The sequence below is a fragment of the Ranitomeya variabilis genome, chromosome 4, assembly GCF_051348905.1.
Source record: "Ranitomeya variabilis isolate aRanVar5 chromosome 4, aRanVar5.hap1, whole genome shotgun sequence".
Taxonomy (NCBI): domain Eukaryota; kingdom Metazoa; phylum Chordata; class Amphibia; order Anura; family Dendrobatidae; genus Ranitomeya; species Ranitomeya variabilis.
Window position 1 is genome coordinate 253,306,504 of NC_135235.1, and position 18,118 is coordinate 253,324,621.

General features: G+C 47.1%; 1 protein-coding gene across 24 annotated transcripts in view; it reads left to right on the forward strand.

Annotated features, from left to right (window-relative positions):
• Positions 1 to 18,118, forward strand: part of ROBO3 (roundabout guidance receptor 3) — a 552,219-nt gene that overhangs the window by 506,819 nt on the left and 27,282 nt on the right. For all 24 annotated transcript variants that reach the window (XR_013213088.1, XR_013213087.1, XR_013213084.1 and 21 more), the window contains 6 exons: positions 3,112 to 3,239; positions 5,220 to 5,344; positions 8,775 to 8,946; positions 10,916 to 11,121; positions 14,990 to 15,071; positions 15,216 to 15,384. Coding sequence is in view for 2 of the 24 variants with exons in the window: in XM_077249556.1 (XP_077105671.1) it covers positions 3,112 to 3,239; positions 5,220 to 5,344; positions 8,775 to 8,946; positions 10,916 to 11,121; positions 14,990 to 15,071; positions 15,216 to 15,384 (882 nt within the window). In the remaining 22 variants the exon portion in view is untranslated. The remainder of the gene's footprint in view (positions 1 to 3,111; positions 3,240 to 5,219; positions 5,345 to 8,774; positions 8,947 to 10,915; positions 11,122 to 14,989; positions 15,072 to 15,215; positions 15,385 to 18,118) is intronic.

The following is an 18,118-nucleotide window of genomic DNA, read 5'->3' on the forward strand; positions in this document are numbered from 1 at the left end:
AGACAAACTGCGAAAAAAAAATCCAGAAAATCACATTGTCTGTTTTTTTAACATTTTATTTGCATATTATGGTGGAAAATAAGTATTTGGTCAGAAACAAAATTTCATCTCAATACTTTGTAATATATCCTTTGTTGGCAATGACAGAGGTCAAACGTTTTCTGTAAGTCTTCACAAGGTTGCCACACACTGTTGTTGGTATGTTGGCCCATTCCTCCATGCAGATCTCCTCTAGAGCAGTGATGTTTTTGGCTTTTCGCTTGGCAACACTGACTTTCAACTCCCTCCAAAGGTTTTCTATAGGGTTGAGATCTGGAGACTGGCTAGGCCACTCCAGGACCTTGAAATGCTTCTTACGAAGCCACTCCTTCGTTGCCCTGGCGGTGTGCTTTGGATCATTGTCATGTTGAAAGACCCAGCCACGTTTCATCTTCAATGCCCTTGCTGATGGAAGGAGGTTTGCACTCAAAATCTCACGATACATGGCCCCATTCATTCTTTCATGTACCCGGATCAGTCGTCCTGGCCCCTTTGCAGAGAAACAGCCCCAAAGCATGATGTTTCCACCACCATGCTTTACAGTAGGTATGGTGTTTGATGGATGCAACTCAGTATTCTTTTTCCTCCAAACACGATAAGTTGTGTTTCTACCAAACAGTTGCAGTTTGGTTTCATCAGACCATAGGACATTCTCCCAAAACTCCTCTGGATCATCCAAATGCTCTCTAGCAAACTTCTGACGGGCCCGGACATGTACTGGCTTAAGCAGTGGGACACGTCTGGCACTGCAGGATCTGAGTCCATGGTGGCGTAGTGTGTTACTTATGGTAGGCCTTGTTACATTGGTCCCAGCTCTCTGCAGTTCATTCACTAGGTCCCCCCGCGTGGTTCTGGGATTTTTGCTCACCGTTCTTGTGATCATTCTGACCCCACGGGGTGGGATTTTGCGTGGAGCCCCAGATCGAGGGAGATTATCAGTGGTCTTGAATGTCTTCCATTTTCTAATTATTGCTCCCACTGTTGATTTCTTCACTCCAAGCTGGTTGGCTATTGCAGATTCAGTCTTCCCAGCCTGGTGCAGGGCTACAATTTTGTTTCTGGTGTCCTTTGACAGCTCTTTGGTCTTCACCATAGTGGAGTTTGGAGTCAGACTGTTTGAGGGTGTGCACAGGTGTCTTTTTATACTGATAACAAGTTTAAACAGGTGCCATTACTACAGGTAATGAGTGGAGGAAAGAGGAGACTCTTAAAGAAGAAGTTACAGGTCTGTGAGAGCCAGAAATCTTGATTGTTTGTTTCTGACCAAATACTTATTTTCCACCATAATATACAAATAAAATGTTAAAAAAAACAGACAATGTGATTTTCTGGATTTTTTTTTCTCAGTTTGTCTCCCATAGTTGAGGTCTACCTATGATGTAAATTACAGACGCCTCTCATCTTTTTAAGTGGTGGAACTTGCACTATTGCTGACTGACTAAATACTTTTTTGCCCCACTGTATATGAGGGGACAGTACAAAGACCTTTCTGATGATCTTTTTAATCATAGACCTGAGACAGGGACAAGGGGGCATCCTCTACGTCTGGAGGAAAGAAGGTTTAAGCATAATAACAGACGCGGATTCTTTACTGTAAGAGCAGTGAGACTATGGAACTCTCTGCCGTATGATGTTGTAATGAGTGATTCATTAATTAAATTTAAGAGGGGACTGGATACCTTTCTGGAAAAGTATAATGTTACAGGGTATATACACTAGATTCCTTGATAAGGCGTTGATCCAGGGAACTAGTCTGATTGCCGTATGTGGAGTCGGGAAGGAATTTTTTTCCCCATGGTGGAGTTACTCTTTGCCACATGGGTTTTTTTTGCCTTCCCCTGGATCAACATGTTAGGGCATGTTAGGTTAGGCTATGGGTTGAACTAGATGGACTTACAGTCTTCCTTCAACCTTAATAACTATGTAGCTATGTAATAACTATGTAACTCCAGGCTGGAACAATTGACAACTGGCATTGAATGAGGGAACAGGCCAGACTAATATAGCCGAGCCAGAAAGACGATCAGTGAAAACAGCTGCTGATGCTAAATCCCAGAAGCAGCCATACCACTCAAAACCACAGGAGGGAGCCCAAGAACAGAATTCACAAAAATGCCACTTACAACCACCGGAGGGAGCCCGAGAGCGGAATTCACAACAAAACTCATGGTGTGGCCACCATCTTCCCCTGACCTCAACCTTATAGAGAACCTTTGGAGTATCATCAAGCAAAAGATCTATGAGGGTGGGAGGCAGTTCACATCAAAACAGCAGCTCTGGGAGGCTATTCTGACTTCATGCAAAGAAATACAAGCAGAAAATCTTCAAAAACTCACAAGTTCAATGGATTCAAGAATTGTGAAGGTGATATCAAAGAAGGGTTCCTATATTAACATGTAACTTGGCCTGTTGGGATGTTTTGGCGTTAAATAGCTTTTTTGTTCAGTGAATGTGACCTCCTAATGCTGCAAATTCCACAAATGAGCATTTTCAGTTCTTTAAAACAAATCAAATGTTTAGAAATTCTACTGTGCCTAATAATTTGGAACAGTGCATTTTGAGTTTTTATTACTTTTGGAGATTAAACTGTTATCATTGGGAGGTTTCTTCAATAAAATTCGATGTATACTCTAACGGGTGATGACTTTTATTAGACTGACTGTCATTTGCACCGACCATTTAGGAAAATCCGAGAAAAATGTTATTTGCATAATAATTTGGAACATAGTGTATAGTGTTTTCCATGATGATTATGTATGCTGAGCCGTGATACATTGTTGCAGCTGATATCCGTGCATGGTATGTAGAGGTGATGGCGATATATAGTGTTTTCCATGATGATTATGTATGCTGAGCCGTGATACATTGTTGCAGCTGATATTCATGCATGGTATGTAGAGGTGATGGCGATATATACTGTTTTCCATGATGATTATGTATGCTGAGCCGTGATAGATTGTTGTAGCTGATACACGTGCATGGTATGTAGACGTGATGGCGATATATAGTGTTCTATGATGATTGTGTGCTGAGCCGTGATACATTGTTGCAGCTGATATCCGTGATTTGCAGGTACGAGATTCGCAGCGACAGCACTTTGCGGATCTCCCGGGTGACGGCAGAGGACGAGGGAACGTACACCTGTATCACAGAGAACAAAGTCGGCAAATCGGAGGCCTCGGGCTCCCTGAGTGTCCACGGTAAGCGCTTCACACCCTGGGGTCTACAGCACCGACCGCCCGACTCATTATCAGACCCCCCCCCTCCCCGCGCCATAATTAACCCCTGACCTGCTGGCCCTGTATAGTGTGTACTCATCTCATGCTTTCTTTTATTTCATGTGTGTTCACCTCGCTCCAGTTGGCCCATTCTGTGAGTATCCATTTCATCTCATTTCATGTGGGTGGGCTCCGGCCACTGAGGGTCCTATATCCTGTGTATCTGGGGGTCATCTAGGTGTTGGTGTCCATTGGTCAGTGTTTTCTATCTTGCCCTGCGGATCTGTGGATCCTTTGAGGCAAAGTGAAAGTTTATCAGGATTTGGGTTTCCACACCAGATAATGAATGATGATGCCCCCGTCCGCAGTCGTCTGTACCCTCGTTACCGATGGTGAAACGATAAACCATAGACTAGACACAGCGCAGCTTGTTGCGGCATGTGACCGAACATGAGCATAAAGCTGGGAATGATCAATATTTCACTTGCCGCAGCCATACATCGGCGGGGGGCGCTCACATCGTGGGGTATAGGGGCGATAGCTAGCCACCATTCTTTACACTGCATCGTGTATCACTGGGCCTAACCTGATACAGTGTAATGATAATGATGACGTACCCCCATTACTGGACAAGAGCGAGAGTTGGCCACAAAATATCCGATGTTTAGTGTTGGGTTCCCGGGATGAACATTACTTGTCACAATGGTTTCACATCATCCCGAGTCGTCCCCCCGCCGCCGCCATCATGGAGCCGCAAACACAGGTAATCAATACCGGGAAGATCAATTCTGCAGCAAAGAACTGACCGAGAGCTGCACAATAATCTCCAGGGGTAGCGTGCATCCCAGCAAGTGTATCTAAGCCCTGTGTGATACGACTGCTCAGTTGTGTCTCCAAGCCTGTCATGTGTGATATTATATGCCAAACAGTCGTATCTAATCCATCACATGTGATACTGTATTCTGTACAGTTATATCTAATATTATTGTGTGATATTGACTGCTGAGCTGTGTATCTAATCTTGTCCTGTGTGATACTGTCTACTGAGCCATGTATCTAATCCTTTCCTATGTGATGCTGTCTACTGAGCCATATATCTAATCCTCTCCTGTGTGATACTGTCTGCTGAGCCGTGGATCTGATTTTCTCCTGTGTGATACTGTCTACTGAGCTGTGTATCTAACCCTCTCCTATGTGATACTGTGCTGACTGAGCCACGTGTCTAATCCTTTCCTGTGTGATACTGTCTGCTGAGCCGTGTATCTAATCCTCTCTTGTGTGATACTGACTGCTGAGTTGTGTATCTAATCCTCTCCTGTGTGATACTGTCTGCTGAGCCGTGTATCTAATCCTCTCCTGTGATACTGACTGCTGAGCCGTGTATCTAATCCTCTCGTGTGATACTGACTGCTGAGCCCTGTATCTAATCCTCTCCTGTGTGATACTGTATGCTGAGCCGTGTATCTAATCCTCTTGTGTGATACTGACTGCTGAGCCCTGTATCTAATCCTCTCCTGTGTGATACTGTCTGCTGAGCCGTGTATCTAATCCTCTCCTGTGTGATACTGTTTGCTGAGCCTTGTATCTAATTCTCTCCTGTGATACTGACTGCTAAGCCGTGTATCTAATCCTCTCCTGTGTGATACTGACTGCTGAGCGGTGTATCTAATCCTCTCCTGTGTGATACTGTCTGCTGAGCCATGTATCTAATCCTCTCCTGTGTGATACTGTCTGCTGAGCCATGTATCTAATCCTCTCCTGTGTGATACTGACTGCTGAGCGGTGTATCTAATCCTCTCCTGTGTGATACGCTCTGTTCGCCTGTCTGACCCTACATTTCCATGCACTTCTGTAGATCCGGCTGAGAGACACCTTCGTTCTTTAGATCCGGCTGAGATACACCTTCGTTCTGTAGATCCGGCTGAGATACACTTCGTTCTTCTCTCACTTCTTTCTCATCAGTTCCCCCTCAGCTGGTGACGAGACCCCGAGACCAGATCGTTGTCCAGGGGCGCACGGTGACCTTTCAGTGTGAGACCAAAGGGAACCCACCGCCCGCTGTGTTTTGGCAGAAGGAAGGCAGCCAGGTAAGCGATGACGGTGATCGCTGCTGTCAGCAAACCACCGGGTTCAGGCTCATGAGGAAGAACCTGGAGCTGATCCCAGTCCACCCCTGAGACAATGAGGCCGAGAGTTCACCGGAATCATTGAGAATATAAATGCTAAATAATCAGTATATTCTGCATCAACCAATGATGGATCCATGAAATGCAAAGATCCTAAGAGACCTAAATGCTGCCTGGGATCCACCAGGAATATATATGACGTCATAACAGACTAGGAGAGGATATACTGTATCTGGATCCGGTGTCTGTCCTATAAACCATGGAGCAAGATAAGTAGCCGAGCTAATAGTAGCCTGATTGCTGGGAACGTGCTCCTGGTGAGGTCTGTACTTACTTCATACAATGTATATTTGTTGTTCTTAATAATATGACCATCTGATACTATTCCCCCTTTTATGCTGCTTTACTATTTATCTTGTTTGATGGTTACTTGGATTGATACATGATAAACTCAACATTTACGGATAAATATTCTACCTCTCACCATTGATGTATTGTTTTAAATTTAGTGTGCATATATTTCCTCCTTATTCCCAATATCATGTTTTTATAATTACTTAAATAAAGGTTAATATTTATGTTCTCAATAATTATCTTTGAGGGCTATTATGTTTGATATTGATGCATCACCTTATAATGCTTCTGGTATTTACTATAATTTTGGTGATTAATGTGGCTGAACGGACTGCAACCCACCCTCAGGACACCGGCCTCCAGACTCCTCTGTCCTCCCTTCTCCAGACTCCTCCGTCCTCCTCCAGACTCCTCCGTCCTCCTCCAGACTCCTCTGTCCTCCTCCAGACTCCTCTGTCCTCCCTCTTCCTCCAGACTCCTCTGTCCTCGAGGCCTCTTCCTCCAGACTCCTCTGTCCCAACCCCCCCCCCCCCCCCCCCCCCCCCCCCCCGACTGGCATCTTATCTTTCGTGAGAACAGCTGGATCGGGGTTGGGATTCGCACTGTCTGACCCTTATCCTTCTGCGCCTGTAGACAGAGGGACCCCCTAATGTGGTGTCACTGGAGGAGGTTGCTTGTTGGTGAGGTCAGAGATTAACCACCCAAGAAGTGACTATATTCAAGTGTTTACAGAGAAAATGTGACCCTGCAGAGGTCATGTAGGCGCTGGAGCCGTTACCCCGCAGAGGTAATGTAGGCGCTGGAGCCTTTACCCCACAGAGGTCAGGTAGGCGCTGGAGCCTTTACCCCGCAGAGGTCATGTAGGCGCTGGAGCCTTTACCCCGCAGAGGTCATGTAGGCGCTGGAGCCTTTACCCTGCAGAGGTCATGTAGGCGCTGGAGCCTTTACCCCGCAGGTCGCGTCAGGCCAGTTTACTTTCTCCTGACATTGTAACCACACTGATAACATTGATGTGGATGGCGGCTGAGATTTTTTCGTTTCCCAAAAAACGCTCAAAATGTTTCCAATACGTTTTTCAGCTAAGATTTGTGCGATTAATTACTTCTAGGATTTTTAAGAGATTCCAGATTATGAAATATCGTGGATTATTGGACGCTCACAAAAGATAAAATATAATAGTAGAAAAGCTCCAAGAACCGAATCCTAAGATCTGCAGCTATCACCTGTCGTTATGAGATCAGGTTAGAAGGGGTTCTGGATTACCAAATGCCAGATTAGAGGACCTGGATCATTTTGGGTTTCTGAATTTTGTTTTGAAAAGCTTTCGATTCTACGATGGGATTTTTGTAAATCCTGGATTATTAAAGATTCTGGATTATTAGACTCTATGAATTACCAGATGCTGAATTAAAGGGATTTTTTTATCTTTAACTAAGGATGGAAATGTTCAAAACCTCACAATGGAAATGATAAGAAATGAATAATGACTCTCATCATTGCCCACCAGATACCTCGCTGACGTGTCCCATCCCCCTGAGGAGTAATAGGCCATTAATAGGTCCATTACCAGAACAAATAAACAGACTGAGAGAGACATCAACTGGGGGAGAGTCTGGGGGAGAGAGGGTCCGGACCCTGAGGAATGTGCCTTACACTGAGGTCCCTTTAAGTAAACAGCTGGGAAGAGACAACCTTGTGTGTCCAGGAGGAGAAGTCCTGGCGGCACCTATCTGCCCCGGTGATGGACCCAGGGGGGCCCTGAGTAATGTGGGGCGAGGCCCCGGCTCCCAGGGGCCGATTTACTGCGAGCAGCAGTTATAATGGAAATTACAGGAAGGGGCACTTCTTATTTTCTTGGGTTGTGCTGGGGCCTAACCCTCTTGAAATAGTTGTAACGACCAGTAAATTTATTACATCATGTACGGAGACCCGAGAAGCTTTAACGAGCCGGTGACGTTTCTGGCTAGTCCGAGACTCCTGGAAGCCACAATCTTATTAATGGGGAATATTTCCAGACAGCGACTTTCCTTAATTGCTTGTGTAGGTTACACGGGAAAGGAGAATTATGTAAGCACAGAGTCCTGTAAATCTGCCTTCCAATAGTCCAGAAAAAACAACTACTGTACACAAGAGTTCCTGCAGTCCCATGTAACGACAGGTAATCAAGGGGGAGATCACAAGGAGTATTGCTAAAGTCTGTAACTCCTGCTATATAGGAAAACAATAGGGGTCGGGTGCGTTCACATGGGGCAGTTATGGAACATTTTTATTTTTGGAACAATTTTTTTTTTTAATTGCAGCAAAAAATGCCCCATGGCTGCATCGTGTGAACGAGCGCCAGGTGAGAAGAGGGCACACGGGTGACATGGTTTGTTTTTACACAAAAACGCCTGTGTCATCTCTCCATAGATCGGCCGCGGACCACAATGGCGGCTGCTCACATGTAGGCACTAGGAGACGATATAAACATATGCGCGGTCAACACGAAGGACGGCACATGACTTATTCCTTCCAAGGACCTTTCTAAGGACCAGGGGGCATCATTACGGGTGGAAGAAAGGCGATTCCGTCAGCTACATAGGAAAGGGTTCTTTACAGTTAGAGCAGTCAGACTGTGGAACGCCGACCACAAGAGATAGAAATGGCCGACACTATAACAGCTTTATCGACGGCCGGAGGCTTCTCACAACAAGTGGCATTGTGGGTAATAGCCATAAACCATGTGGAGCTGATGGAGGGAAACAGCTGCCCCCTTATTAATGGCTCCCAGAATACCTTGTTCCATAATACGGACTGTAACAAAAAGAAAGTAAAATGTTTCTTCCCCGACAGCGGCTTTTACAAGACCCGAGGGAAGAAGCACAAACTGCGGATTAAGTTGCTATAAATAATAGATGGGTCATTAGATAAAGCTGCTCCAGATACATAAGTCATGGCTGATGTCGCGGCGTCTGGCTGTGAGGCCCCCCACTGCCGGCCTCATGTACCTCCAGTATGGAGACTTCTTCTACATTGCACGTATCCACTTGTCTTCCAGATCCTGCTCTTCCCAAGCCAGCCCCCGCAGACCGTGGGACGCTTCTCTGTCTCCCCCAGCGGAGAACTCACCATAATAGACGTCCAGACGGGAGACTCGGGGTACTACATGTGCCAGGCCATCAGCGTGGCCGGGAGCATCTTGGCCAAGGCTCTCCTGGAAGTGGAGGACGGTAAGCTGTGAGATAACGTGACCTGTTGTCAGAGCAGGACGTCTCTGGAGGTTATGTACAGGAGGTGATAGTAGCGAGGACGTTCATCAGTAGTGTTACATGTTATGGTGCCCCCTCCTGCTGCAATGGTTGCGAGGGTCCACAAGTCCGATAATTTCCAAGTGAATCGCTGCCTTGCTTCCTATAGTCTCTCGTTGGGGCCATTGTGTTCCCCTCCACCCGATGTTGTCGCTGTATGGTTAGACCCGGATACGTTTAGCTTCTGGCTACCGTCGGATCGAATGTCCAGGCTGATCTGTGTAACCTGTCTACATGCCGGTGTGAGCCTCATTTATAATGTGCGTCTGGTGTAACACAGCTCAGGTTGTCGGTGTTTTCTGTCAGCGCAGCAGTTTGCGTCATCCTCGCTTCATGTCCACTCAATAAAACTATTCCGCTAGAATCAGTATAGCGCTCTGGGCGACAGACGCTCAGATATATAGATCTGGAGTGGTGCTGGCGCCGGGGCAGGATGTATTACTGGATGGTGGGAGATGAGCAGAAAGCAATTGCAGCCCGAAGGCAGAATCGGCGATGGGCGTCCTCAGATGTGGTGTCATTTATCTGCCGGACAGTATATTTACTGGTCATTGTTGTCCCTTCTCAGACTGTACGCAGCTCAGGACGGCTATGGAGGGTTCAGCCAGAGAAGCGACCCCGACTCATCCACATTCTATCCACATCCATTTAGATAAATGATTATTTTATATATCAATGTGAATAAAGATCCATGAAATGTGTAGTACACAAGCAATATACTGATCAAAGATGCATGTGTACGTGGCTCTATTGTGTTTGGGCCGTGTGTAAAACGAAGAGCCATCTGACCAATGCAAAAAATTGGGCCGCTGCACCCCGATCACTCTTCACTTAGTGACCCTTTACTTCATCGCCGCACCCCGATCACTCTTCACTTCGCTACCGCACCCTGATCACTCTTCACTTAGTGACCCTTTACTTCATCGCCGCAGCCCCATCACTCTTCACTTCGCTGCCGCACCCTGATCACTCTTCACTTCGCTGCTGCTCCCAGATCACTTTTCACTTCACTGCTGCACCCCGATCACTCTTCACTTCGCTGCCGCACCCCAGTCGCTCTTCACTTCGCCGCTGCACCCCAGTCGCTCTTCACTTCGCCGCTGCACCCCGGTCGGTCTTCACTTCGCCGCTGCACCCTGGTCGGTCTTCACATCGCCGCTGCACCCCGGTCGCTCTTCACTTCGCTGCCACACCCCAGTCGCTCTTCACTTCGCCGCTGCACCCCAGTCGGTCTTCATTATATTTCTATGAAGTAGATAATAGACTTTAATTTCCAGATAGGATATAATGAGAACGTTTCTGCTTGTTTCCCACGATTGCCGATAAGTCTCAGAAAGTAATTCATTAATTATTGCCCATGGAAGACGATTTCATTAGGTGGCGGAGAAAGCGCTGATGGATGCGTTCTCCCCGGCTGTAGATCAGGGCGGCTTCACGGACAGTTTGTTAAACCAACACCATTAACGGAGAATCCTAGGGACGTCGCTTGTCGTATAACAGATCGTTGATTAATCATTGATCGCGACGTCCCCTCGGTGTTTATTTCGCTGAGTGAGCGGATATTAATCAGGGCGAACCAGGAATCGATGTCTCGCCCTGTTTAAAGCTTTTCTGCAGACGTCGCTATTTGGGAAATCTGGGTGATGACTACTGTGTTCCCCATACGGATCGTACACTGCCCCATACAACATATACACAGGGGAAGCTGAGTGACGATATTACATGATACCATTGCAGCTCATTCAGGGCCTGACACCCTGCAGTATAGTAGCAGGGATATAAATGTATAAGTGAGATATTCAGGGTCTGGGAAAGCTGGGTGACTTCCAATATGGCTGCCTTTATTCTACCAGTTGCTTCCCAGTACTGATGACGTTTTCTATGTTTTCAGCCACGTCGGATCGAGTTCCACCAATAATCCGCCGAGGACCCTCCAACCAAACCTTGGCTGCAGACTCGGCTGTTCAGATGCAGTGTCATGTGACCGGGAACCCCCTGCCCAGCACTCATTGGCTGAAAGACGGGCAGAGACTCGGGGGCAGCGACCCGAGGATCAACGTGCTGGATGACGGCACGTTACAGATCGGCCATCTGCAGGTCAGTCCGATGTCTCCTCTAGTCTACAGCCCGATAATCCGGCATCTCATCCTTTTCTTTCTGCCTTGTGATAGTTGTCAGATGCTGCTCATCGATAGACGCAGGCGCCATATCTGCTGATGGTGCGCGCCGTCAGTTATGTTACCACAGCCGCTCAGTGAGCGTCACTGGACAACCCTGCTAAGGCTAATCAGGCCTGGAATGTTATAGGACCTGGGAGTTGTTACATAGTATCTGGATTGGGCTCCTCTGCCCGTAGCCATGGTTACAGCATCGCTTCTATACCTTGTTGGTGACAGCTCGCCGTATCTTTTACTTTGGTAGTAATTTACTGGTGCCTCGATGTGAGTCTTAATCAGAAGTTTACTGTAAGGTGCCCCTAATGTCTTACAGCTGCCCCCATCTTAATAAACAGTTTTCGGCTGTCTGAGCCCCATAAACGATAGGAATCTGATTCTGTAGGTTGGTCCAACCCCCTCTTGGTAAGCTCCGCCTCTCCATGTAAGCCACACCACTTTTAAAATTAATAATGATGGAATTGTTTTACTACAAATTCAAGGTGCAAAAAAAAATTTTTTTCTGCCTCAAAACTGTCACGTTGTAATCTGTTTTTGGCGATTCCCTTGTGCTGGACGTTGATTAGGACAGGCTTGTTCTTTTACTTGTATTTAATCTGCACCTGTTGGGAAAATGAACCCGTCACTGACAGCAAGAAGAGATGGTGAAATATTACAGAACTGAAAGGTCTGGTGTAATAGTGTGGCCGGCTGCGCAGCCGGTTCTGTGTATTGCGGGCTTGTTCATGCATACGGGGGGATCGTGGTGATGGGGCGGCGCTGGCCGTCGGGCCGCGGAATGTGGCTCCTGATATTGTAATGATTGCTTGTTATTTCTATACTGGGGGCCGTGCCTGTGGGGGCCGCTGCCGGCTGTCAGTCTCTGAACTCTGATTGCCCCGGCATGCTGCCGCCGCAGACACGGTACATACATTTTTAATACTGGGATTGCAAATGATTTTACTGTAGCTGTTCCTGATCTGATGAGAAAGTGTTTAATATTTTACTAGCAGCGAAGACGACGGCGGCCGAAGAAAAACACCAAGAGCAAATCCAGTAATATCCTAGAACGGGAAATATTGTTACAGGGAGGTAGAGGTGTAGTCATTAATAGCCGTCTGTCTGATATGGAGGAGGACAGGAGAGACGGACGGATGAGAGACGGACGGACGGGATATGGATGGATGAGAGAGGGATGGGTGGATGAGGGATGGATAATGGAGAGCTGGATGGATGGATAGAGGAGAGGGAGATTATTTATTCCCTTTTTCTTTCTCCCTCTCATACATTCTCTCCATCCCTCGTTCTTTTCTTTCTCGTCCTATTGCTGCATCTGCACCTTCCGATCTAGGGCCGTTAAATGATGACATATTGACAAGCCGTTTAGCGCGTCCGTCCGCAGATCACACTGTGTGCATATAAGATTATGTTCTCGGAAGCACATACTGGTGACACTGAACGATGTGCTGCCGAGAGTAATTCCTTTTCTGCCTGTATAATCCTCATCGCCCCCTATGACTGAGCGTCTGGCTCGCTCGCTGGCTGTTCGCACTGCAGGATTCTCAGGTTTCTAGGCTCGCTCCCGATGATCTTCTGGTATAACTGGGCTTTCGCTCTCCGGTGTCTTCCTCTTCCGTATCTCTCTTCCGTCTCTTCTTTCTTCCGTCTTTTCTTTCTTCCTTCCGTGTGTTTTTCGGAGATTTATCATGGTAATTTGCCCTTTTCTCGTGTGAACTTCCTACAATCTTCATCTTCTTCAGATCTGCACATTTCCCTCGACCTCGTGGCCCCGGAGTGACAAAGCTCCTGTCACGTCTGAGACGTTTGATGCTTGTTCAAATATGGGAGACGCTTTAGTGTTGCTGGCGCGGCGTGTAGCCGGCGGCCCGGCCCTTTTATGTGGGGGGCCGGGGAATATTTGCTTTTCTTCTTGTGTCTGGGACAGGTATGTGCACCTGATCGGCCCCCCGTCCTGCCGGCACACAGGTGCAGTCGTCCGTACTAATCCCAGGCCTCACCCCGCACCAGTGACTACATGCTGGGAGGAGGCGGCCACTGGTTCTATCATGTTGTATCATGGGGATCCAGAGACGAGACATGGCCACCGTCTGCTCCCAATCTGTTACGTTATAGCGGCCATTATCAATATGCAGAGAACATTATAAACTAATAAATATACGCCACCGAATCATGGCTGCAGTGCCGGCTACTCGGCTGGTCGCTACCAGGACAATGGCATTGTTACAAAGTCACAACTGATCATGTCCCATTCCAGTTCCATGACCGCTGCAGCCAATAACAAGCTGTAGCTATCAGCTAATCAAAGTACAAGCCCAATCACTACCTGTCCTGGTGAGGACCACCCAATCAGCCTCCACTAGTGTGATGGGGGTACCTTCTTGTGTTATTTTATAACATTTCCTGCCATTGTGACCCCTCAGACTGCTGGTGTGTCCCCCCATGCTTTACACTCCAGCTCTGCTTCTTCAGATTTGCAGTTTAGCAGTAAGTTGCAGTGAAGAGCAGATTTCTGATACAAAAAGCACAAATGGTTGTAAATTACAAGTAGCTCTCTCAATCCGTTCATAATTTTTTCGTTGACTAATATTTTATTACACAGACACCCCCTCCCCACACTTCTTAGCAAGTTATTTATTTCCTGTGGGCTAAAAATTAAATTAGTAAATGATAGATTTTGTTTTACTGGAAAAGAAAAAGATGAATCGTTCCCGAAAGAATCTCCAGTGTGAACTTTGCCTTTTGCACGCAGCAATGGGAATTCCTCGGTCTTTTATGTTCTCTGCGGCTTCGTCGGGGCATTTCATTATACCCCGAGCGGTGTCAGGATGGAGCTGCTGCGAATCACTCGCACTCCTGCAGCGAACAGGTCAAGAAATCATCCCTCAGGTCTCGTGAATATAGAAAGCACCTGCCACAGAGTCGTGACGGAGCGTCAACCAGGGATGAACCAGACCTGCCACCTCCCGGAGGAGACGTAATTATGGCTGCTCCCCGCACCCCAAACATTACACAAATGGATGCAGAGGGAAAAGTCAATTGTAAAGCAGCAGCAAAAAGAAAAGCGCATGCCATAAAAAAGCGAGAACAGGCGTTGGCATGTATTACAGACTGGTCCAATGGAAGGCACGAGGCGCAGATTAGGCTGCAGCTTCCCGGATTCATCCTGCAGGGTAAAATGGAGGTTACTCATGAATAACTTAGAAAACATGGCATGCACGCTAAATATTTGCTTAAAAATTGATGTGCGGATTCAGTGGGGAGTGAAATCCTCGGCGTTATTTTTGTTCCTTCGTTGTGTTGGAGTCAGTAGGTTAATGCAACTCCAGTGTCCCCTGTGCAGCTAATAGCATCACATCGGCACGGCTGAAGTTCTGCGCCCGGGAAAAAAATGAGACTTGTCAGGTGGATTGGAGGACTGCTATGAGTTAATGGTCCCGCAGGAGGCCGGGTTCATCAGCCGGTAATGACTCATGGACGAGGAGCAGAACGTCACCGTGGCGGGGTGGCCGCAGCTCAGGCGGCTTGTGTAGGGTTATATGTCCCCACATCTGAAGGCAGCGAGCCTGGACTCCGGCAGAAGAAGTCTGCATCGGAGGAGCGGGCATGACAAGCCACTTCCAGGTGCTTTATCTGATGTCTCCGTAAGGAAAAATCACAGGGGGCAGGTGGGGAGTGAAATTCGCCTGTAATAAAACACGGGAAGGGACTTCCCGCTTCTGATCCTGCACTTCTTACTCCCGATGATATTCACGTAGTGCTGTCATACTTACTCCTCCTTTGTTACATTTCAGGTGACGGATTCTGGCGCTTACGTCTGCGTCGCCACAAGTTCCACTGGAGAAACAACCTGGAGCGGATACCTGGAGGTGCAAGGTAATGAGGAGCGCTGTACGGGTGGTCCAAAGCTTACGGGACCCTGTATGAAATCACCAGGATTCAGGCAGCACCCTCAGGAATAAGATCGCCCGCTGCTGCCTTGTGTTGTAATCATTGTCCACTTATATTATGTCTTTGAAGAGAAAGGTTCCCCGGTACACGTGCAGCTGGCGGAGCCGAGCCTGGTGCCCGGGTCCCCGTCCAAACCTCTGGTCACTGACGTCAGTAAAAACAGTGTGACTCTAACATGGCAGCCACATCCTCAGTCCGGGAGCACGCAGGTGTCCTCCTACATCATTGAGGCCTTCAGGTAAAGGAACCCGACGACTATTCCCAGACTATCGCTGCATTATTCTGACTAGTGAATTGTGGAACACGTAACGTGCAGGTTAGAGGATGACTTTACCACTGACACTGATGGGATGGTGGGATAGGTCCTAGCACTAGAAGACCAAAGATGGATCCGTCTTGTAGTGATCCCATCTGCCAGCACTGAGAAATCAAGCTTCCAAGCCACATGCAAACCATCCTGGGCGTACATTGAGGCGTGTGAATGTCCTTGGAGGGTTTTCACTGCTTTGTTTCTCCTTGCTGGGATTTTGGGTTTGCACAAGACGAGTATCCGTTGTATGGTTGTGCTAGGACCTCACGATCGGTGGAGGGTGAGACCCGTGCTCTTTATATTGAGCCCCTGCACGGTGATTTGACAGATCAGTAGGGGTCTCAGGACCCGGACTCCCACCAGTGACCAGGAACGCTGTGTGGCATCTATAATGTATAAAAACTCTTACAAAATGATAGTTCCACTCTGCCATGGCCTCCGGTCCAGGTGAGCTCGGCCTGTCTGCAGACAGATGTACATCCCTAGAGGTCGGCGCAGTGTGTGGAAGCCATCAGGCATCTAAATCTCCCTGTTTTCATTTCCAGTTTGGGAGCTTTCACTATTTTATGGTCGTAATGTCACTGCAGTGGAATATAAGGCGATTGCAGGGACTGCGCCGTTCTGCCCGAGTTTTGGGTCAATGGTTTGCAAACATTTTCTTAGGAAGCAATAAGTGGGCGCTGCAGCCACACTCCGGGGCGTCTGACACATCCACTTTGTTCTGTCCGGAGATTTATGGAGAATGCAGGTTGTGAACGGTTTAGTCCGCAATGAAAAATTCTGCAAACACAGACAAAGCGAAATTCTGCCATAAATCAGGAGGGTGGTCTGCAGCGCAGAAGGATTGGGGGCTAATGTGAGAAGGTAACGCACTGCCCCCCACCTACAATATTTAATGAAGAAAGTAGTAATGTTCAGTAATGTCTGGTCATAAATCACACTTTCCAGCACAACATCCAACATTTACAATCCAGGGTCTTCACATGTGCTGCTGTGTACTGTATGCAGGGTGGTCTGTGACATAAATTATATTACTAGGGAAAAGAACCGTATGCACTACCCCGTGAGGGTGCCCGGGTAGAATCCCACACCATATATCAATATAAAATAAACCCGGCACTCAACTTATGGTGAATCTCTTTTGGATTTATTAGCAAAAGAGATATATACAGTGGGGCAAAAAAGTATTTAGTCAGTCAGCAATAGTGCAAGTTCCACCATTTAAAAAGATGAGAGGCGTCTGTAATTTACATCATAGGTAGACCTCAACTATGGGAGACAAACTGAGAAAAAAAAATCCAGAAAATCACATTGTCTGTTTTTTTATCATTTTATTTGCATATTATGCTGGAAAATAAGTATTTGGTCAGAAACAAAATTTCATCTCAATACTTTGTAATATATCCTTTGTTGGCAATGACAGAGGTCAAACGTTTTCTGTAAGTCTTCACAAGGTTGCCACACACTGTTGTTGGTATGTTGGCCCATTCCTCCATGCAGATCTCCTCTAGAGCAGTGATGTTTTTGGCTTTTCGCTTGGCAACACGGACTTTCAACTCCCTCCAAAGGTTTTCTATAGGGTTGAGATCTGGAGACTGGCTAGGCCACTCCAGGACCTTGAAATGCTTCTTACGAAGCCACTCCTTCGTTGCCCTGGCGGTGTGCTTTGGATCATTGTCATCTTGAAAGACCCAGCCACGTTTCATCTTCAATGCCCTTGCTGATGGAAGGAGGTTTGCACTCAAAATCTCACGATACATGGCCCCATTCATTCTTTCATGTACCCGGATCAGTCGTCCTGGCCCCTTTGCAGAGAAACAGCCCCAAAGCATGATGTTTCCACCACCATGCTTTACAGTAGGTATGGTGTTTGATGGATGCAACTCAGTATTCTTTTTCCTCCAAACACGACAAGTTGTGTTTCTACCAAACAGTTCCAGTTTGGTTTCATCAGACCATAGGACATTCTCCCAAAACTCCTCTGGATCATCCAAATGCTCTCTAGCAAACTTCAGACGGGCCCGGACATGTACTGGCTTAAGCAGTGGGACACGTCTGGCACTGCAGGATCTGAGTCCATGGTGGCGTAGTGTGTTACTTATGGTAGGCCTTGTTACATTGGTCCCAGCTCTCTGCAGTTCATTCACTAGGTCCCCCCGCGTGGTTCTGGAATTTTTGCTCACCGTTCTTGTGATCATTCTGACCCCACGGGGTGGGATTTTGCGTGGAGCCCCAGATCGAGGGAGATTATCAGTGGTCTTGAATGTCTTCCATTTTCTAATTATTGCTCCCACTGTTGATTTCTTCACTCCAAGCTGGTTGGCTATTGCAGATTCAGTCTTCCCAGCCTGGTGCAGGGCTACAATTTTGTTTCTGGTGTCCTTTGACAGCTCTTTGGTCTTCACCATAGTGGAGTTTGGAGTCAGACTGTTTGAGGGTGTGCACAGGTGTCTTTTTATACTGATAACAAGTTTAAACAGGCGCCATTACTACAGGTAATGAGTGGAGGAAAGAGGAGACTCTTAAAGAAGAAGTTATAGGTCTGTGAGAGCCAGAAATCTTGATTGTTTGTTTCTGACCAAATACTTATTTTCCAGCATAATATGCAAATAAAATGATAAAAAAACAGACAATGTGATTTTCTGGATTTTTTTTTCTCAGT